General features: G+C 36.5%; 1 protein-coding gene across 2 annotated transcripts in view; it reads left to right on the top strand.

The window, feature by feature from the left end:
• DGKH (diacylglycerol kinase eta) overlaps positions 1-15067 on the top strand; it is a 177855-nt gene extending 162788 nt beyond the window's left edge. Inside the window, exons 28-31 of one of the 2 annotated variants that reach the window (XM_059995507.1) lie at positions 2713-2832; positions 4013-4121; positions 5601-5731; positions 10597-15067. In XM_059995507.1, coding sequence (XP_059851490.1) covers positions 2713-2832; positions 4013-4121; positions 5601-5731; positions 10597-10680 — 444 coding nt within the window. In that variant the 3' untranslated portion in view covers positions 10681-15067. The remainder of the gene's footprint in view (positions 1-2712; positions 2833-4012; positions 4122-5600; positions 5732-10596) is intronic. The other variant, XM_059995505.1, reaches the window with a different exon arrangement.
• Positions 15068-24209: the final 9142 nt, after the last annotated feature.

Here is a 24209-nt window from a genome sequence, read left to right as displayed (position 1 = left end):
ATTAGGGAGCATGCATTCATCAGATTCTAATGCACAAGCAGCCTCCGGCCTCCATCCCTAGAGCTTCCATTTTACCTAGCTTTTGCCTGCAAGAAAATTTATGGCTACACCTGGGAGTTACACTTTAGGCTAACAGGAGTAGAGATTTCCCCTCATCGTGGTTTTTTTTTGTTTGTTTTTTAATAAATCCTTATTGGAGTATAATTGCTTCACAATACTGTGTTAGTTTCTGTTGTACACCAAAGGGAATCAGCCATATGCATACATATGTTCCCCCAAGTCGGCTTTGAGAATCTTGAACTTTACAGAGAGTGGTAGACATTCCCTAGGGACTCATTAACCCATTAATGCAGAAAAGTAGAGGAAATCATGAGTTGTGTTCCTGGAATTAACATTTGAAATAGGATTGTTATTTTCTAGATTTGCTTAGATGATGCTTTCTAGATTCCGTGTTTCAAGAACTAAATTTCAAGAACTAGACCTATTCGTAGGTTAACTCAAGATTGGTGTTGGAAATCAAGTTGCAGCCAAGTCTGAATCAGACCACAAGTTCATGGACCTCAGTCCTTTACTAATCAGCCTTTCTTCCCTCACCCTTGAAATGTTCTAGCACGTTGGGTCTTTTCGCCACCTAGTGTTCCATTGTAGGTTATTCACACATGCTGTTGTAACTGTAGAAGGCCAGGTACATTAGCTATTGTTTTCTTCCATGTAACAATTTTGATTAATTGATAGGTGATGATCTTAAAACATTTCTCTTTACTGTAATTTTACCTCTTTCTTGGGAAGATGTATACATCTAAATAAAAGCGAGAATAAAAGTCATAGCATCTGGCACAGTGGAAGAACGAGAGGTGTGTTCCATAGACTAGCCAACTGTAAGTGATTGGTTGGAATATCTGCTTGACTGGAGTCCAGAGTAAAATGTATCACCCTTGGAGCATCCTTTGCTCTTAGAAGAGAAGCTTCAAGGCTGCATGAAGTCCATTGCTTTTACCCACCTCCAAGGGAAGCTCAAGTATAACTTCCTTGGGGCCAGAGGTGGCTGCCTCTGCTATGGTCGTGAAGAGAAATTTTTAGGAAGAAACATTGAATATCTCTTCTGATAAAACCAATGGGAAAATCTTCTTGGCTATTCTTGGCACTTCTATTATTAACCTGAATTCTTCTTGCTGCTCTTCTAAAATCAGTCCTATAGGAAAGCCAGTGAGCTGTGACCTTGGTCCCAATTATTGGATGAAGGACATGTATTTTTTTCATGTTATTTGAAATACATTTAAGATAATTTCTGATTGACGAGACCTAAAAGCATAACTTACACTGTATTTTAGCTCTCTACACTGAAAATACCCATTAAATGTTACTTGGTTAATATTAATCAATTATATTATGTTAACGTATAAGGATTCCCCTCCACTTTTAATTCTTCCGTCATTGTCAAATATGGATGTTTGGTTTGAAATGTATACCAGTGAATTTTTTTTTAATATTTGGCAATATTGATATCAAAATAGTCAGTCGTGTTTGAGAGCAACTAAGTTATATGCTTCATTTTGCTTGTAGAATGAGTATGCAATAACCATTTTATCAATTTTGTAAGACATATATTCTTAGACTTAAAGGAAAGTGGTAAATTTTATTTGACCTGGTGGAAAATCTCCATAATTTTATTAACTTCTAGAAATGCTAGATCCCTTGAATAACAGAGGGGGGAAAATAATGTCCCTGATAAATAACAGTAATATTCTCTCTGAACCTTCAGCTTAAAATTCTGTGAACCTATATGTAGGTACTCTACAATTTTAAAGTAGTTTATAAAAGTATTGATTAGCTGGAAGAGATCTTAGAAAGTGTGTAGTCACTTTCTACTATTTATTGAGAAGGAAACTTAAAACCCCTGAAATCAATTCATCTTCCCTTGGTTACATAGTTAGTAAAAAGGCCAGGACTAGAATTTAGTCACCTCCCTTTCAATTCTGCACCTAACAGTGTTTGTTTCACCTTTATTCATTTACTGAATTTGTAAGTGACTTTTAATAACTGCTTCAAATGGGTGGATAATAGGTGACCAGTTAAATTCTCTTTAAAGTTTGGTAGCCCTCTTCCAGGTTACAAGCCATTTAGCTTTCTGCTTTGCCCTGATTTGTGCAACAACTTTTTGTCACAAATTTTTCTGAGATCCATGGGTCTTTTTTTAACCTGTTATTTTAATTATCCAGACGATTTTTGTGCCAGGCAGTTCTTATTATATGACATATTTTTGACCAATTTAAAATATTATTATTTGTTCACACAGCGACCTATGTAAATCAGAATGATTTTTGCCACAAAGAAGTAGAATAATGAGATTACTCCCTAGTGCAAGCCGGCAGAATGGGCGGATGGATGCATGGATAGGAAGGGAGGAGGGTTGGATTTACATAGAAAAAATATCACCATAAGTAATACTTTTCTCTGTGAAATTATTAAAGTCACACTAGCTACTTATATCATCTTTGGGAAGTAAGGAATAAATCTATTCAGATTTGCTTAAATGAACTCAGTATAAAATAATTTGTCCTTTTTTCCATATTCTTTTGTATTAAAACCAACAACAATCTAGCCTCGTCTGGTAAGAGATGAGGATGTTCAGTGTCAGTAAAATAATTTATTCTATTTGAGGTTGGTCACTGAGGCTTGTTTTATTTTGTTTTTAATCTGCTGGTCAAATAGCAGTTGGAATCTCCACATGAAGAGCGGGTATCCAATGCCTTGCATTCCGTGGAGGTGGAGCTACAGAAATTAACAGAGATCCCTTGGCTTTATTATATCTTACACCCAAATGAGGATGAGGTATGTAAAATTTGTCCTGTTTCTTTATAAAAGTGTACGCTTTGTGACAATAGAATTTGAATGCATCCTTTGAAAAAGAGATGTTCAGGAGAAAATACATTTTGAATATAGTCGTCCTCCCTTATCTGCAGGAAGTACGTTCCAAGACCCCCAGTGGACCTCAGAGGAGTACTGAACCCTATATATACTATGTTTTTCCCTATACATACATATCTAAGATAAAGTTTAATTTATAAATTAGGCACAGTAAGAGATGAACAACAATAACGAATAATAAAATAGAACAATTATAACAATATACTGTAATAAAAGTTACGTGAATGTGGTATCGCTCTCTCTCAGAATATCTTATTGTACAAATGTAATGCCTTTTCCGTATCAGCTAAGCACTTCTCATGCACTGTGGCTATAACCTTTGCAGTTTGAGATGCAACAGCAAAACTAGCATGAATTTCTTTTTCCTTCTTCACAATTTCACAGACAGAAGATTCGTTCTTACTGTAGGTCTTAGCAAGCTCAGCATACGATTTTTCTCTTTCCTTATTAAGTCGAGAACTTTCAGCTTTTCATTAAAGGAAGCAATTTTACAGCCCCTTTTTGGCATATCTGAATTGCCAGCTTCACTACTCTTGTGCCTCGGGGCCCTTGTTAAGTAAAATAAGTGTGACTGGAACACAAGCACTGTGCTACCACAACAGTTGATCTGATAACTCAGATGGCTACTAAGTGACCAACAGATGGGATACGCTGGACAAAGGGGTAATTCACATCCCAGACGGGATAGATCAGGATGGCTCACGATTTCATCGTACTACTCAGAACGGTGCACAACTTAAAATTTATGAATTGTTTATTTCTGGAATTTTCCATGTAGTATTTTCAGACCGTGGTTGACCGCAGGCAACAGAAACCGCGGAAAGGGAAACCACAGGTCAGGGGAGACTACTTTCAGATGCACTTTTCTTGAACCAACGAGAAAAAGCTTTTATGTGAACAAAGGCATCTTATGGGAATCGGTACCTTTTCAGGAGTACGTAACATCGTGAACTTTTGGGGAAGAAGTTATCACTTCAACAATATTTTGTGTGGATAACTTACATCTATGTTATCTGTGCTATCAGAGTGGGTTTTTCTTCTCCTAACATTCTGAGAAATTTCTCTTCTTGCTCGACTCGAACAGGAGCCCCCCATGGATTGCACCAAGAGAAACAGCAGAAGCACAGTATTTCGTATTGTGCCCAAATTCAAAAAGGAAAAGGTTCAGAAGCAGAAGACAAGTTCACAGGCTGGTAGGTGATCCACACGGGAAGGGAAAGGATAACATGATGAAAAAAATAACGTATTGAGGTGGTATCACCGAGGGGATGAAAGTGATCTGAGACTAGAGAGTGGTGATGACTGCACCATGTTATGAATGTACTAAATACCACTGAACTGTACACTATAAAATGGTGAATTTCATTTTATGTTCACCTTACCATAATAAAAAAGTCATATCACACCTAAAATAAATCCAAACACGAGTAGGAGTCTGTAGTCATGCAGTTAACAAGTCTACGAGGCGGTTGCCGATTTGCTTCTACTTTGCTGAGTGAATGTCAGCATGTCTGTTAGATGGGTCTTCGTCTTGCTAACAATAATTCAAGGCTTGTAACTCGTTTTCCTTCTTCAATGTGCAAAATCTATATCATTTTGATAAATGGAACGTAGAAACTTTCGTTTACTCCTTTAACTTGCTAGATATATTGTCCACCTCAAGTTATATATTCTCTTCCTTCTCTTTTAAGGACTTACGATGCCATTTCAGCCCCTCAGTAATGACAGTCCACTGTGACACTTGTATTCTCAAGCAAAGATTAAACTCTCTCTTGGGTATTCTTTCAAGTTCCCTTTCCACCTTTCCTTAGAGATTAAATTTAATGCTGTACTACTGCTAAAGACCTTCAAGTTCTGTGTATATGATGGTAGGTGCCTTTCATAATCAAATCATTTTGTCACTCTTCTGAGTTAGCCATCTCATTTTGAAAAGTGATACATAACCTTATTTTTGACGATCGTAAAGCAGCTATTGAAGGGCATTTTAAAACCAAATGTGGCAAACAAGGAGACTTTTATTAAGCTAATCAATGTTGGGTAAAATGTATAAAAGAGTGATTGTACGTACTGTAAAGTAACAACCCAACTAATCTTAGAAAGCGGTGTTGACAGTTTTTAGATGACATTAAATTGATTTAACAGTACATTTATTGCTGTAATTATCAATAATGGTAATCATCAAAACCAATAAAGGCAGTACTTGCAGTCAGCAAGACCTGAAGCAGAAATCTGTGTAAAATTGTACCCTGTGTCAGATTTTAAATTTTAATTAGCATTTGTAGCTAATTAAACTATAATAAGTTTCATATATGGTCCTTAAGGAAATCATCAGAGCTTATTTAGACCTTGTACTACTGATCCTAATCATGAGAAATACATTTTTTATACATACTGTGCAGTTTGCATGGCTTTAAGGAGGAAATTGAGCTAAAGAGAAAGGCACAGGTACGCAGCAGTGAATGTCCTTGTAGAGTCAGATCCTTGTGTTGACTGATAGTCTGAAACTTGCATGGGAAAACGTGGAATTGCAGTTTTGTTGAGACAATACCTTGAACCTTTCCCTTTGCTAGCACTGCCGCTGTACTCTGTTTCGCATCTCCTTTGGCCAACCTGTGCTTTGTAATGCATTGAGCATGTAGAAATTAAGGGGGTTTTGCTCTTAACTTTGGTAGTTCAGAAATGGGGCACAGAGGAAGTTGCTGCTTGGCTGGATCTGCTCAATTTGGGAGAGTACAAAGAAATCTTCATCCGTCATGACATCAGAGGGGCTGAACTCTTGCATCTGGAAAGGCGAGATCTTAAGGTATTTCCTTTGTGCTACTTCTGCTCTTAAAGTTTTTCTTGCAAAACAGACTCCTTTCTCCTGTGCTGTTCTGTTCTGTGCTTATAGCTTGGCTTATGTTATGCAAACGTGCAGTAATCTAATATGCCTTGTCCTGTGGTCTGAGTTCCTGGTATGCATTTTGAAACAAGAATGTCAGCAATATTTTTCTGTCAAAATCATTGACTATTATAGCTAAAGCTTAGCATGAACTTAGTAAGTTTTCTCTGCATCCATTGGTATGGCTGTTCCTGTGCTAATATTTCCAAATGGATCATATTTCCATCGGCTCATTTTTTTGGATCAACGTGAAAGGCGATATTGTTGCTGAAAATATCTAATTAAAGGTTAACAACTAAAAATTAATTCAAAATGCCAATAACAAAGCCTTTCTAATATATGGAACTAGATGAGAGACTTACAGCAGTGGCTACTTGGAATCCTATGATTTGGTTGTGTTTCAAAATTGAGCTTTCAGAGGTCACATGAACAACTAGACAAATAAATTCAAATTTCCTTTCCATGACGTATTATTAAAATTGTATTCTTCTCAAAAATAAATTTATTACTTTCTTTAGTAAATGAAGTAAAAATTATGCCTTGTTTTTGCTAGAAGGCAGCCCAAAGTCTATTTGTCTTTTATGACAGGGAACGAAAAGTATTAATTCATGGTCTGCAGCAATTCCCTTTTATTCTTTGGGTGGAGACGCAACCATAGAAATGGCCAAAGAAGCATATTCTGTCCCAGGGTTAGAAGTAGGATTTTGTAATGTTATATTTTCTTACCCCACGCTGCCATTTAAAAATTCCAAGACTGATTGATAAGCAACTGACAAAGCCTTCAACATTTGTTGGATTGATTCCTTTCCTGTAGACCAGGTTCTAAAATGCATAGAATTATGAGACAGTAAATTAGTAATAAATTCATGAACGGTTGTGCCTTTATCTACAAATACGTTAGCAGAGATCTTTGACCCCATGATGGGTAACCTAAAGTATAGATTTTTATAAAGCAGTGTCATAAAGTTTTAGCACATCAAAAGTAGACACCACTTATACCTAAACATTTTTAGCCAGAATAATAATAAAATAATAGATTAACTAATTATCTTAGTTGAGAGTCCCAAATCTGGAACATAGCAAAATACATAGTGTTACAGTTCATAAAGTAAAAATTACTTCAACACTTGAATACACCAAAAACTAAATGTAGAGGATCATTACGTGGAACATATTTGTGTAGCTTCTGATATCCTTGGCAGGCAGCAATATTCATTGAATAGCTACTGATTAATATATTATGCCAGCTTCTCTAGGTGGCATCTGCCCTCTAGAAGCTTGCATTCCATTTGCCGTGAATAATCGTATGTTCAAGGAAAAGGCTGTGTGTGTGTATAAATAGACATGTATATGTTACATATATGTACATACAAACATATATAAACATACACACACAGTGAGTGAAGCAGTTATTTGCAGAGTGAAAAAACAAAGCTCACACAGAAAAGTCAAAGTTAGACTGATAGGACCTGGCTGGAAAAAAAATAAGAGTACAAAGGAGCTGCTGATTAAGAATTATGTTAGTAAAATTTCTATTTAGTTTTTCATGAAACTTTTTTGTTGTTTTTATTTTTAATGCAAATTACATTCTTTCCCTTAAAACTTTTCTTTTAGAAGTTTTATTGACATAGTCCATTTTAACTCTTTTGGTTCTAAAACAGGGTGTGGGGCAATGGGAAAGGAAAGTAATTTTACAGAAAGAGCCTTCAGTGGAACAAAACCGAGCTAGAGAACGAGCTATCCTCGTACTCTGTGGTTATAGCTGTAAGAGGGAGCAGACCCTTCAGAGGAAAGTCTCTTAATGTTGGTGAAGGGTTACCTACTCCCTAGGTAATCTTGTCCATTCCCATTGCTTCGAATACTGTCTGAATATATCATGGGTTCACAAGGTTGTGACCTCATTTGTAAACTTTAGGATTATATCACCAACTCTACTTGCTACTTGGCCATCACACAGGATGTCAATCTTAACGTGTCCACACCAAACTTCTACTCTCCTGTCCTACTCCCATTCTGCCCCTTCTCCAGTGCTCTACATCTTAGCAACTCAGGGATGTGAGCTAGAGAAACCCAAGGTCATATTTAGCACCTTCCTCTTTCTTATCGTTTCCCCCCAACTCATTAAACCCATCACATAGTTTGACTTTAATCTCCATACATTTCTCTTTCTCCTTTCCACAGTCCTTCCTCTTGCCTGTGTAAGGTCAGTATCTTCCTAACTGGCCCTCGCATTGCTACTCGTGCCCTCTCTCGTCCATTATCCACATTGCACAGTGACATTTTAACATCAGGTGTATCACTTTTCTGCTTAAAACCTTTTAGTGGCTTCCCATTTCAGTTAGAATGAAGACTCGCGTCTATGGGAGGCCTACAAGGTCTGCCTATATAGTCAACCTGCTATGGAATACTGGCCCTTGCTGGGCTATATACCCTTCCACCCTGGCCCTATTTCATTTACTTAACAATACTGACCTCTCTCACCTTAAGGGTGTACCCTCCTATGGTATGCTTCCCCCGCTCCCCGTCACCTGGCTAACTCTCCTCAGATCTTGGCTCAGGTGTTACTTCCTTATCATCAAAACAACTAGAGATAGCAATGTGACAGTCTAAAGGTGGGAAAGGGGAAATATTGCTAATGTGTTTTAACAGACAAATAAACTGATTACATTATTTTACCTCCTAGAAGGCAGTAGGAAAAAGTGAGGGATAACAAAGCAAATGGTAAAGACACAGGGGTTTTGTTTGGTTGGTTTTTTGTTTTCTCCATTTGGAAAGTTGTATATGTGTGCGTAGAAGGGTAACAGTATCTACAAAGCATGCCTCTGCAAAGTTAAAGCTATTCATCCAAAGAAAGAAAAAGTCAACACTAAAGAATATGATAAAAATAAATACGTAACAGACATCATGGCATAACTTTATCACAGCCTAACTCCTAGAAGATGTGAATGTATTGAACTCAAACTAAAGAAAATATAGCTAAGAAGTTAGTGTAACTCTAGGGAAAACATGCATCTCGAGACACCAAAATAATAATTCTGGGTGGAGTCTGCATCTCTCAAAGAAGTTTTTATTCTTGAGAATACAGTGGGCACATGGCCTAAAATAAAATATTTAATATTAAAGGTATTTCTTAATCAGATAACTATGTTATCACAAAGTATAAAGGACATTAAAATATGCCACTCAAATCAAAGAATCTAAACGCCTCTGTAAATGCATCTGCCTTTCTATCTTCCTGTAGGGTTTGGCCTTGCTTTTAAGTTTGCTGTTTTACCACACGCTCAGGAAATGTGTAGTTGCCTTAAGACTAATTGTGGATGACCTGGTATCATATGAGCAAATATTTTTCCGGGTCAGTTAAATATTGTAAAAATGATACCCTGAAATTATCTCAAGCTCAAAAAGAGCACTGGCTGTGGAAGGAGTATTTTCCAGAAGGATTCAGAATCATCAGTAGCATTGCTGCTATAGAATTCAAGGAGATCATAAAGTATATGGGAGAGAGAGAGCGCGCGCGCGCGTGTGTGTGTATCTTCTCAGACAAATAATCTTGTGGTACCTTATATTTTCTAGGCTGCTTTGAAAGTCATCTTTTTCCTAATTTTCAAATATTTCACGTTCTTTGTTTTGTGAAGAAGTTGTCTGAATTCACACAAATTGATGATGCCCATTACGCTTAAAGAAGCTATAGGGAGGCCTTCACCATCTCTTTTAGTTTTTCAGACAGCGAATACTATGGCTGTCTTGGATGAGTCTCATTTATCGCCGCAACAAGTATTTGTTCGCCAGGCTCCTGCTCTGTGCTGCCCACTCTGCAATCACCATTCATTTCTGAAAACTAAATATTGGTTCCTTGGTTCTTTTTTAGGAAGATAGTCCTTTAAGAAACAAGAATTCTGAGGGAAAGGGTCAAAAGTGTTTTGAGGAAAAGCATCAACCCACAGATACATACCAATGTTTATGTAATTGTTTATACTTATACATTACGAAGTATAAGGAATATTTAAATATTTCACTCAAATCAAAGGCTCTAAATGCAAGTTCAAATGCATTTGGATTCCACATTTAGGTCATGGGCACTGGAGTCTTCCCTGAGGATCAGGCCTCACTTGTAAGTTTAATATTTTAGCAAGGAAATGTATAGTTGTTTTAAGACTAATTGTGGATACCCTGGTGTCACATGTCACTTCTTTCAGAGATCACAAAAGGACCTGTGGTTTTTTTGTTTGGTTTTCTTGTTTTTCGGTACGCGGGCCTCTCACTGTTGTGGCCCCTCCCATTGCGGAGCACAGGCTCTGGACGCGCAGGCTCAGCGGCCATGGCTCACGGGCCCAGCCACTCCGCGGCATGTGGGATCCTCCCGGACCAGGGCACGAACCCGTGTCCCCTGCATCGGCAGGCGGACTCTCAACCACTGCGCCACCAGGGAAGCCCGGACCTGTGTTTTTTAAAACAAAAAAAAGAAGAAGAAGAAAAAAGAGGAAGTAATTTTGACTCTTAAAGAATTGCCCTTGTGTATAACTTATGAGAATGTTACATTTAAGAGTTGTGTAAGATGTGATTTTTTTACTGGTCGGCAATTTTTTAATGTCAGGGTTTTTTTGGTTTTATAAACTTACTTTTCTAACTTTTACTTCCTAAATCATTGAATGTAAACTAAAATGAATGAGCTGAATGCTAACTGTGTTATTAGCTAGTTAAATATTTAATCCTCAGTTTTTCTCTTGTCAGTAAACTTCTTCCTCTTTCTTTTTTCTTTCTTTCTACCTTTTTTTTTTTATTTTTAGGACCTGGGGATACCGAAAGTGGGTCATATGAAGCGAATTCTCCAGGGAATTAAAGAGCTTGGAAGGAGCACACCCCCAGTCTGAGGTGTAATCATATTGGTGCTGTTCCTTGGAAGGAAAGTAATTGCTACTTAATACAAAGTCCTTGGGAGCCATTGGCTGTTCTTGTAGTTTTCTGCCTAGATAAATAAGCACCACTGAGGCACCTCTACGGCTTGATATGGGTGAAAAGTTTGATTTGAGGTATTAGAAAATATTTTGTGCCACAAAAATACATTCCACAAAGCCATTTTCTTATTGTGCAAACCTGACACATTCAAATTTGCTCATATTAGTAAAAAGGTGGGAGGAATCTGAGACAATTGCATTGTCCAAAAGGTGGAATTGCACAATGTTTACTTTCCTTTAACCTGGTCAGATGGAATGTTCTTACCGTGCAAACACATAACAATATGTAGCTGAAATTTCTTGGGTTTCATTATTGGAGGCATTGGCTTCTTACTTAAAATCACTGGCTAGAAGACTAAGATGTAAATTAAGTGGTGTTTTGAATTGGTATCACCTCAGATTCCTAGCTCTCAGTGGTCAAAGAATATGGTTAAAACCCCTCAAATACTATGAATGAATGCAAATCTTAATGCACGATGTTCCTGCCTGAATTGTCTTTCTGTTTCTTGCATGTCACATTTAATATGTAACACTTAGCTTTAATGTCAGTTTTAATGGAATTTAATTTATTACTACCTAAGTACCTTTTGGTTGGCTAAAGGCACTTTTCTGTTCTTTGATGTGGAATTTTGCATAAATATTCTATATCTAAGAATTTGTGAACATGTGTCTGTGCCCTAATCAACAAATGATATATATCTTATGCAAGCCAATTTTATACCAACCTATCATAAACAGTAGGTGTGCACATTAAGAAAATTCTCTGGATATTTTCATAAAATTATATGTTCTGTTGCCTAACAAAACTTATCATAGCTCTCCGTACCAAAATTCCCACATTCTGTTTTAAATTTTTCATTTCAATTAAATAATTATTTAATACTCTGTTTGCATGTATAATATAGCAGACTGTTGACATCCAGGAATTTCCCCAACGTCTCAACTGGGATTGGTATACTGATTGGTCACCCAGACTCGTCCACTGGCTAAAGGGACTCCTGACACAAACTTCCCAACAAAAGAGATTTAAATTTTTTCTTAAGGGCTTTCCATTATTTATTATTATCTCACTTAATTCTTACATCCTATCAGGTAGATATTATTTTCCGTTTTGTAAACCACTATACTTCAGTCTAGCGCATGAGGAGTCAACATTACAATGATCAAAATCTTTGAAAGCCAAAGGCACACATATCAAAAAGTCACAAAAATGTCCTTAAATAAATTTTCTTTAGACATTATATACCAAAAAATTAATTCTAATGTTTAAAAATCTTCTATATAAGAGAAGTAAACAGGGTACTACTGACCCAGTGGTTAACAATTTTCATAAAGTAGCCTTCTAGGTAGGTGCTCAAAAGATATACATATATACACGTATACATTTATATGTACATTCACACTTGCGTACATGTAATCTGAACTATACTCTCATTGATATTTTCTAGACATTTATTTTCCAGATGCTTAAAGAGAAATATAGATGGGAAAACATTTAAAATGAGCTATTGTCTGACATATAATTTAATTATATCAAAAGGGTTTAAATATTTGATGCTTATCCTTATTTATAACTTGAGTATTTACTAGTAAAAATCACAAAATTTGGGCATCTGAAAAATAAATGAAACTTGATAGGTTCCTGACCAAGTGTGTCTGACTATATATTTTACCTAAGTTGTGAATAAATGGAAATTTTCCAAAGCGAATTGTATCAGGTAGCTTCAAAGAGCAAAGAGCTACTCAGTTAATTTTAATGTTATCCACACTTATGAAATCAAAGGTCTTCCTTTCCAGTCCCTTTTAGAGTCCCTCACCCTGCAAAGTGTCCTGCTCTTTCAGGCACTTCCCTGTGTTCTCAGAACTCTCTGCTGAGATTGCGGATCCCTGTCCACAAAAAAAAAAAAAAGAAAAAGGAAAGGTGGAGGCAAGGAGGCAAGAAATCCTAGAAAAGAATGAATTAATGCAAACATCGTTACCGATTTTCACTCTCCCCAAATTCTCCTTTGCCAATAGGAAAGATTATCTAGTTATCACATGTTCAGAATTTAAGAGGAAGATGTAAATGATTAGATTTTGTATTTGATGTTGCTTTTTCACTCTTGAGTAACATCCATTATATATGTTGAACCTCAGTTAACAGAATCCTTAGCTAGAACTTTCCAGCAAATGGGTTTTGAATAGGAGCATTTTTCACTGTATGCATTGTCTGTGCATAGCTATGTAGGACCCAAAGGACATCACTCACGCCTGTTTGCCAGGATGGTGCCCTCAGAGCCTCCAGAGGCCAGTGTCAGCCTCGCAGAGGAATCAGCTTCTCATGGTAGATGGGGTTACGACAAAGATAGGAAGAGCTTCTCCACGTGGCCTGATCCCAGCTCTGGGGAGTGTAGGTGGGGCCTCTGCACCTTGGTCCATGCATAAGCTGAGGTGAGAAGCTCAAGCCTGGGCCTGATTGCCAGCTGTAATTGCCGTCTTTCCTCCCCACCAGACTCTCCTGCATGTAGATAATTTGGGAGGGCTGGAGGGGAGTCACAGCTCACATCCACTTCCTTTCATTTTCCTTCACTGCTCGTTTTCCTGAGGAACAACTTACTTGTCAAGAAAGGGACAGGGTCAGGCCTAAATCAAATTTCAGAGTACTCAATTTTTCTCTTCCATCTGTCCCTCCACCTCACTTTCTGAGTTTCTTGCTTACTTCCTGGCTTCCCATTTTTCCACGTGCCCAATAGAGATGGTTGCTCAAATTCTCACTGCCACGTACTGCCCTTTCCTCATCAACTGTCCCACTACAAACGGACTCCTTTTATCTTGCCCCACCTTAGCACCCACTGTGGGTCATCTAGCCAAGTGTTAGGAAGAAAACAATGTAAAGAAACTGATTTTACAGTTTGCATTTTATAAAAGGAAAGTTACTAATCTAAATGAATTGATGGATTAGATCATTTGAGGACCATCACATATATTGCTGTGGCTGAGAAGAGGTGATCCCTGAATGTGTAAGATCTGTGCTGTCCTACATGGTGGCCACTAGCTCCATGTGGCTGTTTAAAGTTAATTTAATTAGAAATTTAGTTTCTCAGTTGCACTAGCAACATTTCAATCACTCAATAGCCATAGTAGACAATACAGATGTTGAATAGTTCCATCACTGCAAAAATTCTACTGGATAGCACTGCTCTGCATCATTGCTACTCAAAATGTGGTCCATGCACCAGCAGCATCCGTATCACCTGGGAGCTTATAGAAATGCAGAATCTCAGTCCATTCCAGCCCTGTTGAGTCAAAATCTTCCTTTTAATAAGATTTGTTGGGTGATTAGCCCTGGCCTAGATGCGTTTTTCTCTCTCCTAGCTAGGAGGGATCTGAGGTCTTTGAAGTTTCTCAGAATAGCTTGCTGTCCAACCCACTGTTTCCTATCCCTTCTCCAACTAGTCCCAGAAATGAGCTGAAACTCATGCATCATCCAGCTGAGTTTTCTTCTCAATCCTTATTCCTAATCCAGGTTCTAGATGAGCCCTACCTACCCAGTATATATTTTGGTTATATTTTGGTAGATAAGGTGGCACACAGGAGATTGGCCAACACAACTGGCCTCTCTCCAGCCCCTCACCCCACGTCTAAGTCACTAACAATCTGCATTTGCTCATGTGACATTCTCATTTGTTCACAACTTAAGTCACAGGCAACATTTCAGAAGAATGTGTACTGAGATAAGTAAAGACCGGGTTGATCTCCAACAACTTGTACTTCTCACTTTCGTTTATCAGTAGATTATCCTATTGACATAGTTCATGCTTGAGGACACATGCACACATTAAATGATTCATTAGGCATGCAAAAAAAAAAAAAAAAAGAGACCCAAAATGATTACAGGTAAAGTGAATGCGTCATTAAGACCCTAAAAGAAGGCATGTTTTGCTAGACTAAAGTCTGGCTTTCTTATTATGCTAACTTATCCTGATTTTCAGATAGTTAATAATTCCTTAAAATAGTGCCTGAAAAATAATATATTCTTGACCCTCAAAATACAAATTATTTAATTCTATAATAAGATCTGTCCGAGTGTGACATATGGTCAGTAAGCCTTTACTTAATTTTTACATAGTTATATAATGACCAAAACATTATTGCCTAGAGATTCTTTAGCTAATTTTAATGAATAAAGAGACCACTACTTTAATCTCCATAGAAGTTGTTTGTAACAGGAATTGAGGAAGGAAATACCCATGCAAAACTATGACTTAGAAAATTAGAGTGGAAACGTCTCTACATCATTTCTAAAGTAAATTACCCTAAATCTCCCACTAAAGTAAATCTCCCACTGGGTTGACAACATAGTGGACTTTTCTGTTGTATAGATGTGTATAGATGTGAATTCCTTAAAGATACCGCTTTTCATTAAGCTGTAGAAACATTACATCTTTCAACCTTGACATCTAGGATCTCTCCTGCTCGCTCCTTCCAAAATGAACTTATCTTGCATTTTTCAAATGCAGGTTGGATGAAACAATGGGTTTAGAGATTGATGATATTAGTGGCAGTTCTTTAAATCAGCTGAAAAGAGTAAGAAGTGAAGATTCCTCAATATTATTGGTCAATGGAACAGCTTCCCAAGTGGTTTCCAGAGCTTGGCTGCCATGCCTCTGCCCTCACTGCCCCACGCCAAGTGCCATGGGGCCTGGGGCTTGTTTCTCTCTGCTATGGCATCTCCCCAGTGACTCTTGTATAGCAATCTCTGTGTCAGTTGGGGAATGTGTTGCCCTTGCAATAGGATGCCTGCTAAAGCAAAACTTTAAAGAGGCAATGATTATTGATTTTTCTAATACACAAAGCATTCATTTTTATTGTTATTATTGTTTCCTCTTTATTTCCTCCAAGTTTTGTTGAGAGGCATCTCCTTTAGAATAAAAAACTGTAAAGATTTATCGTGACAGAGAACGGAGAGATAAAAAGACAGCTGGACTGTACCTATTTGTATACTTCTTTCTGTTATTTTCAGGAAAAGAAGTTTAACAGAGTAACTGAGGCTGCCTTAAACTCAGTAACGATGTTTAAGAAAAACCCCATATTACTAATATAGATGAACAGGTTAATTCCCTTTATGTAATTAAGATTCTATTTACATATATTTATATCCTCTCCCTCTTAATTTTGTATGCACTTCCAAGTTTTAGTTGGAAAAATAGAAACCAAGCCACTACTTAAACGTTATAAAAACTCCACAAAATATTTCATTTTAGCTACAAGTTATTCATTGTATAGGAATTTATGAATAGTCTGGATATTTCATAGAACTGCATTTCAAGAGCAAGTTAATCAAACCTAAAGGAACATAGGGTTACTTTCTCAATGGATTAACGTAAGTTTCATACTCAGTTGATAATGCCACTGAAGTAGGATAATGCAGTTAGATATTCAAGCTAAAAAGGAAAACAAATATATTTTGTTGTCCTTACTGTTTGCACTATTGTTTGCCACTGCTTAGCCATATCTGTTTCTATATTCTAAGTATTAAGCTGATATGTAGCTAAAGATTTCTTACAGTTCTGGTAACTGGTAACTAGTGCTGTGAAAGGTTTTGGCGTTGTAACATTCCCAGTTTTGTGAGTTATATATTGTATATTGAAGATGACTAATAAATTGGAGTAATATATTTATCTAGAGCTGGGAAAATATATTATTTTCAAATCTTCAAGTAAGTTGTATCGAAGTTTTTCTTCCTCTTAAGTGAAATGAAAGTCTCAGTTTTACATTAAAATGTCTATTTATACAACAGGTTTCTCCTTTTACTGGTTTTATTAATTTTCATATTAAAATTTTTCTTATCTTTTTATACCAAAAAACTGGTCACGCTGGTGATTCAAACTGCCAAGATGTATTTTAGTTTGTAGGACTTCTGGCAGACAAAGTATTTAATAACAAACCAGCTTTGTATATTTTGTGGCTTTGGGGGCAAGTATTTTACCTTTTGAAACTCTATGCGAGGCAGTGCTGATATCAGCAAAGTCAGTAATAGACAGTATTACTCATAATCATCAGTAGAAGGTTTTTACAAGTTGTATAAATCAGTGCATTTATTTATTATGTCGTGAAATGTAATCTTTATACAAAATGCTTATTCTAGATCTTTTCTTTGTTATTGCTGTTGCTTAGAGTGTAACAGCTCTGTTAATGATTTACTTACGTACTTGAAGTACTCATTTCTGTCAAACAGATGCCCAGTTTTTTTCCGTGTAAAAATCTGATTCTTTACCATCATAGATAACTGAAAAGTAATAGAGAGTTTGTTAAAAAAAAAAAAAATTTCATGTTTAAAATAAATATGGAAAAAGGCATAAAGCCAAAATGAAATCACCAATATTAAGTATTTACTGTAACCAAGGGATTCATCATGCTATATTCTGCCAATATATATTTTATCTTCAAGTCAGGACTGCTTTTCTGTAGTAAATTTTCAATTTTTGTTGTAAAAGAGATCTCAGTTGATTATACTGCCAATATGACATTTGAATGAACATTAAAAATCTGGAACCCTCCAAATTTCACATACCTCCAGCTCTAGGTTTCAGGGTGTATATTTTTAACAGGTCTGCATTTGACTCTGGGCTGCTTTAGTCAGAGTACTTATGAGGAATAATGGTTTGTCTGTTTCTGTCAGTTAAGTCAGTGAGATTTTAATTGAGTTTTGAATTCTTTCTGTTTGAAAATATTCTCTATTCAACTTTTAAAAAACTAAAAATGTTAAACATAATAGCACAACATGCCACACAGAATAAAATCACATTTTCAAGGAAGAAAAATAACTGTTCTGATTTACCATGAGGCTGTGTCATATACCAAAGAAATCACTTTAATAAGCCCTAAATTCAACTGTTTTATTGGTTTACAGTGTAAGCAGTAGACGAAATGTAAGCTATTTAAGAACTATAGTAGAAGATTAAGAATTAATTTACTAGAATTTAAAAGACATAGTTTTATATTAATTTTATTATTGCACAAGCAATTATTGAAGGCAGGAAAAAAGAAAATATATGAGAAACATTATATGGAAATTAAAGGAAAAAGGAGCTTGGTAATTTGTGAAAGTTTTGGAAATCGAGAGTTTGAACATAGGTATCTTTCAGTTTATATTATAAAAATGCAAAGCGTGTGAGATGTACGGTGAGCACAAAACCACAAAAAACAAAAAAAAAGTCACACTGGTGAAGTCTGGGATTGTATCTGTATCTTTTCAAAATAACCAGTGAGTTTAGGGAGCCCATTCTACTGTTGAAATTTGGAAGTCAATTAAGCAGGTAGTTTGGATAACCTGATCATTTGTGTTTATTACATGAGGCAAATTTTCTCAACTTAGTAAGTGATGTAGGGAGAACTAGTCAGAAGGGCTTAGCAACTTCCCAAAGAAGAACTCTGGTACATGTAGGTCAGACCAGACCATACAGAGTAAAGAGATTGATTTTCATGAACCTTTCAAGGCTTAGAGCCTTGAAATTTGTTAGCAAGGATGGATTTTCCTTTCATTTGAAACAATAAAAAAGTATTCAAATTTATAATATTATAAATAGCTAAATTCTGTGATTCTGGAGATGGGAATATGGTTTAGGTTTATTGGGTTCCTCAACTGACTTTGGCGCTGGCTCAGTGTGTCCTTACTATGAGCTAGATGTTTTGGTGCCTCAGTTTCCCTAATTAGAAATGGCACACAATATTATCAATTATAAGTACTTGTTAATTTTTCTTTTACAAAAGAAACTAGCTAAGTGTGAATCATACTTAAAGTTACTACTTCTTTCCCACTGTTGTTTTAGATGTGTAGAAAAGCTTCCCAGACTTTATCCCATCACATGAAAATTAAAAGCCCAAATTAATATCCCTTTCTGTTCATTTTTAAAATGAGTGAAGTTACATTAGTACTATCAGCACCAGAGAAGGTTATGGGTATGTTCATCTGTGTACTACACGTTCATATTATTCATTTTAGTATAGGCTAAAAACTCACTTCTAAAATCTTCAGAAATTTAGAGTAACTTAATTTTTTTACACTCACCCCAGACAACAATTTTATAAATATATAAATATATATATATATATATTTTTTTTTTTTTTAGCTAAGACTTTCACATCTTTTCTTAGATTAACTCCCCAAAGAGGAAAATGTCTCTTTAAATCAGCGTTTTTAAAAACGGAATACCGGACTCCCTTACCTTGTTTTACTCTGTGACGTCACTTACTTTCTATACTAAGTGAATTCTAAATGGTTTCCTTGCTGTTTGATCTGAAGCATGCATCACTATCTACCTTCTTTGGCCATGGAATGGTACAATGCAAAGTACCTTCAAAACTTCCTGTAAAGAAACTAAGCTAGAGATTGTCTTAATTATTACCATAATGGAAATCTAAGTACAATTAAGGGGGAAAAATTCGAACAACCTAGTTAAAATTATTAAATATAGATAAGGGTAAATGACTATTGACTTTATTTTTCCCTGACATTTGAATTCAGTCACTGTCTGATCCTTGACTTAAAGATTTCCTTGCTAAATCTGGTATTTATTTACGACATTGGAGCTCCTGCTACATCCCCCTCCCCTAAAAATGCTGGAATTTTAAGAGGGTGTAAGCTGCATGACATAAGGGAAGAGACTGATTCAGAGCTCATTTGCATATATTTTGATCTGTCTTAATGGCACAACTTAGTTTTCATAATAACAGATCTCTAAATGATGATTCCAGAATGATTTGGTACAGTGATGGGAAAAAATTATTTTTCTGGAAATTTGCTTCCTGCAATGACCTGATATACAGTTGACCTTAGTATAATTAAAATTAATTATCATTTTAATTAGACCCTACCCTGTTTACAGATTTCCATTTTGCAGCAATTTTTAAATATACATAATGATGAGCATGAAAGAATTGCAAACTTGAGCAGTTCTTTTGTTTCCTTGCCTCCTTTTACTTGAAAAGCTTTCAGAAAGCTTTTGAGAGATGACACAGTTCTCATAGCAACATTATGTGATTATGTTTTTCTGCCAAGACACTCATAAGCTAAAATATGGAACAAAACACAGGCTTAACATAATCTTTCTTTGGAATTGTATAAGCCAAAGCCTTTTCTATATCAAAGTGTTTTTTTAGTATTTATACAGTTGCATATTTTATTTTTTGTCCATCTCAAAAATTGAATTGACATTTTATGTTGTATTTCTAATTAGTTGCAGTAAAGCAAAGCGCTAATGCCTTGGTTCAGACTTTTATCAGTACAAACCTTTACCATTTTTCTCTCCTATGCTTAAAATTTTCTTTTAATTTATTTACTTTATTTATTTTTGGCTGCATTGAGTCTTCTTTGCTGTGCGCGGGTTTTCTCTAGTTGTGGTGAGCAGGGGCTACTCTTCGTTGCGGTGCACGGGCCTCTCATTGCGGTGGCTTCTCTTGTTGTGGGGCATGGACTCTAGGCGTGCGGGCTTCAGTAGTTGCAGCATGCAGGCTCAGTAGTTGCGGCACACGGGCCCTAGAGCACAGGCTCAGTAGTCGTGGCGCACGGGCTTAGTTGCTCCACCGCATGTGGGATCTTTCGGGACCAGGGCTCGAACCCATGTCCCCTGCATTGGCAGGCGGATTCTTAACCATTGCACCACCAGGGAAGCCCCTCTCCTATGCTTTTGCCAAAGTTTTTCAGCGACCAGTTTTCCTACCTTCATTCTCCCCTGCCTCTAGTCCATCTTCCACATGGTTGACAGATTGGTCTTTTTAAAACACAGATTTGTTTTGTCATGCCCCTGCTAAAAATCCTTAACTAGACTCTCCCTCCTTTACAGCATGGCAACCTAACTCCTTAGCGTGATGGATAAGGGTCTCCATGACCTTGCCTCTTCCCACCATTTTTAGCATTGTCACCCACATTTCCTCTAGAGACCTTTTGTAACCCAGGAGTTTGGAACTTCTCACGGTTCAGTGCTTTGGCATAATCACATGCTGTAGATCAACTCATTCAAGACTCAGTTCAAATTTTACCTTCTATGACACTCTACCTGACTTCCCAGGCAGGTTAAGTATTTCATCCATGCTCCATAGCCTCTTGAAACTTCTTCTATTAAAATAACATCGCATTTCAATAATTCAATATATATATATCACATTTCAGTAATTCAATATATATATATCTGCTTGCCCACAACTGGATTTCTCTTTGTAGCCTCAGTGTCTAGCTAGCACGTAATAAGACTTTAATAAATGTTGAGTGAATGAAGGTAATATAGCGCCCAAACTTCTTTGTGTTTTTATACTTTCACAAATGAACACTTAGACTTCCCTGAGAGTCCACATGAGGGGGATGTGTATTCAGAAGCCCGCATGGACTCTGGGAGAAGCAACAGAAGAGAAACAGCAGGGAAGAGCAGTTGCTTTGTGAAGGATAATCATTTGTTAGCTATTCATGAGAAATATTTACCAAATCTGAATTCTTGTTTCTAAAATTGAAGCTTAGTAAATTTTCACATAACTGCCAACTACTTCTTATTCATAATCCATAAATATGCCCTAAAGATGATCTCTCTCTTTGGCAGGTATTCAGTGTATACAATCTACATAAATACATACACTAATTACCTACACAAAATAATGAGACTTGAGAAAGAATTTTTAAAAAGGTAATGAAAGTGTAATTTTCTGAAAAATAGTTTTCAACCAGAGATAGAGACTGAATTTGTGCAATATCAGGTCATCTATAGTTAATGATTATTTCATTTTTTATTATGCAAATATAAGAAGGCTTGTTTGCCACTGCTATCACCCCATATAGAACATAAAGACTAAAAACTATTACCTAAGGGTTTGTTTTCTCTTTTGTGATTCTATAAAGGCGTTATTCCATGTCTCCAAATTATGATAAAGGTTAACATAAAAAGCCCTATATCGGAATTCCCTGGCAGTCTAGTGGTTAGGACTCTGCGCTTCCACTGCAGGGGGCATGGGTTCGATCCCTGGTCAGGGAACTAAGATCCTGCATGCCACCTGGCATGGCCCCGCCCTAAAAAAGAAACAGCCCTTTAAAGTCAATAATTTTAAAAATTAAATAAATCCAAAATTTGCATGTAATTAAATGGCCTCTTATTTCACTCACTTAATAGATATTTTTCTACCTGCTCTACACTCGACATTTGATTAATGCCGGGGATACAAAGAAAATAAGACATAGCTCTTGTCTGAAAGAGTTCAAGTTCGTTTTCATGATGATTCTTCTACAGTTTGTTTAAGAAATTGGGAGGACATGTTTTTAAATCAAGTAGTATTCCTCAGATTTTTTCAGGGAAGTGGTCACCTTCCACCCAAAAAACTAAATTCTGTGTCATAAATAAGTAATCCCATTCTTATGTCCACAGTTTTTGTATTTTCAGGTCAACCACAAATAATTTTTGACCATCACTTGTCAAGTACGTCTTTCATCAATCCTATAGAACCCCATTTCCACAACCATAGGTGCTATGTGTGCTCCAAGTGACTAATGAGTTTGTAGGAGACAAGTTCAATTTTAAGTCCATTTTAGGAAGGCATATATCCTCATTAATGACACACACACCAAAATATATGAAGTATACATTGGGAACCCACAGTAGAGGGGAAAAGTAAATAGTGCTTTCTGGTATACTTCAAAGGCTCCACTTGAAGTTATGGGTTGATGTTTCCACCTCAGTTATTTTTAATGGGGAGTAGGGAGTAATACTACTTAACAGGTAGCATACTTATCTAAGCATATAGTAAATCTACTACTGGTATTTTTGTGCCACAATGCACTGATATATAGATGAAACAAAACAAAGATATGTGAGTTATAAAAAATTAACTTCTCTGAATATTTATTGATGGTTAGGCAATTGGGTTCCTTTATGAGAAGGAAAAAACTATTGTCGGTAAGTATGGAAAAAACCTTACTTGTATGTACATTTACATTTTGATAGGCATATTTGGAAGTCACCGTTTTCCATCAGTATAAAGTATCAACCATTTCTATGTTCTCTAGCAAAAGGAAATTCTTAGTTTGATAGAGCTTTACTCTTCGTTCGATGTTGTAAAAGGACCACAAAAGAAAGAGGCTCAGAAGGCTGGACACTTGACCGTCATATTCAGCACATTCATTCTACCTTTCAATAATCAGGCATGGGACTTCCCTGGTGGCACAGTGGTTAAGACTCTGAGCTCCCAACGCAGGGGGCCCAGGTTCCATCCCTGGTCAGAGAACTAGATCCCACACGCATGCTGCAACTAAGAGTTCACATGCCACAACTAAGGAGCCCACGTGCTGCAACTAACACCCGTCGCAACCACATAAATATTTTTTAAAAAGATAATCAGTCGTGATTTACCTCCTATTTATTATCATCATGTTGAAAACCTAACAATATTGTTCCTTTTGTCCCTTGCATTGCAGAAGATAGTTGGGATCTAGCCTTTGCCATATTATTTATAGATAAGAATTTACTACATTTTGGTAGTCTGTTTTGAAACTTGTATCTGAAAGATGGAGATCCTATCTATTTATTACACAGTGGGCTCTGTTTGCTGCAGAAAAGAGTGAAACTTTAAACTGCTTAGTACACTTGCCAGTGAAATATACCTGACAGAGCAGAGGTTATAACTTTAGCTCTAATGACTTTTAATAATGGTAAGAAAACGTGAGTTTTGTTTGTTTACATGCTGTTTACAATGGCATAATTTTTAAAATATATACAATTGAGATATTTATTGCATACTATTTTAAAGATGTTTTATGTGTTTTCACCTTTGGAATATATTGTTACAGTTCCTTATACTGATAATTTGGGTGGCTTTGTTAATGTAGCTAGTAATTTTTATGACTACTAAGTGACCAGGTTTCTGTGCCTTTTATTGTGGGATGCATGATTATGTATTTATTGTATGAAAGTCACTGATGCGTGTATTTTTGTACTTTGCCGAGAGTAATGGTTGATCTCGATGTACATGATGATGAGAGATGCCTTTTCCAAAGGGCACTGCCTTGAGATCGTCCTTCTCAAATAAAAAGAATGCATTTGGACAATGTGTGAAGTCTCCATTCTTTTTGGTTGGAATCCCTCTTTTTTTTTCAATTAAACCTTTTATTTTGAGATAATTGTAGATTCACCTATAGTTGTAAAAAAATAACAGAGAGAGAGAGAGAGAGATCCTGTGTACCCTTTACCCATTTCTCCCTGGTGATGACATCTTGCAAGCCTATATATAGTACAATATTGCAACCAGGATATTGACACTGACACAGTCAAGATGCTGAAACATTTTCTCATCACATGGACCCATAACAAAGATACCTCGTGTTGCCCTTTTATGACCACACCTACTTCCCTCCCACCTCCACTTCCCACCCTTAACCCTGGGAAACCATTAATCCATCTCCACTTTTATAATCTTGTCATTTCAAGAAT

Source organism: Delphinus delphis, chromosome 18 (genome assembly GCF_949987515.2).
Source record: "Delphinus delphis chromosome 18, mDelDel1.2, whole genome shotgun sequence".
NCBI classification, from domain to species: domain Eukaryota; kingdom Metazoa; phylum Chordata; class Mammalia; order Artiodactyla; family Delphinidae; genus Delphinus; species Delphinus delphis.
This window is presented reverse-complemented; position numbering and strand designations above follow the sequence as displayed.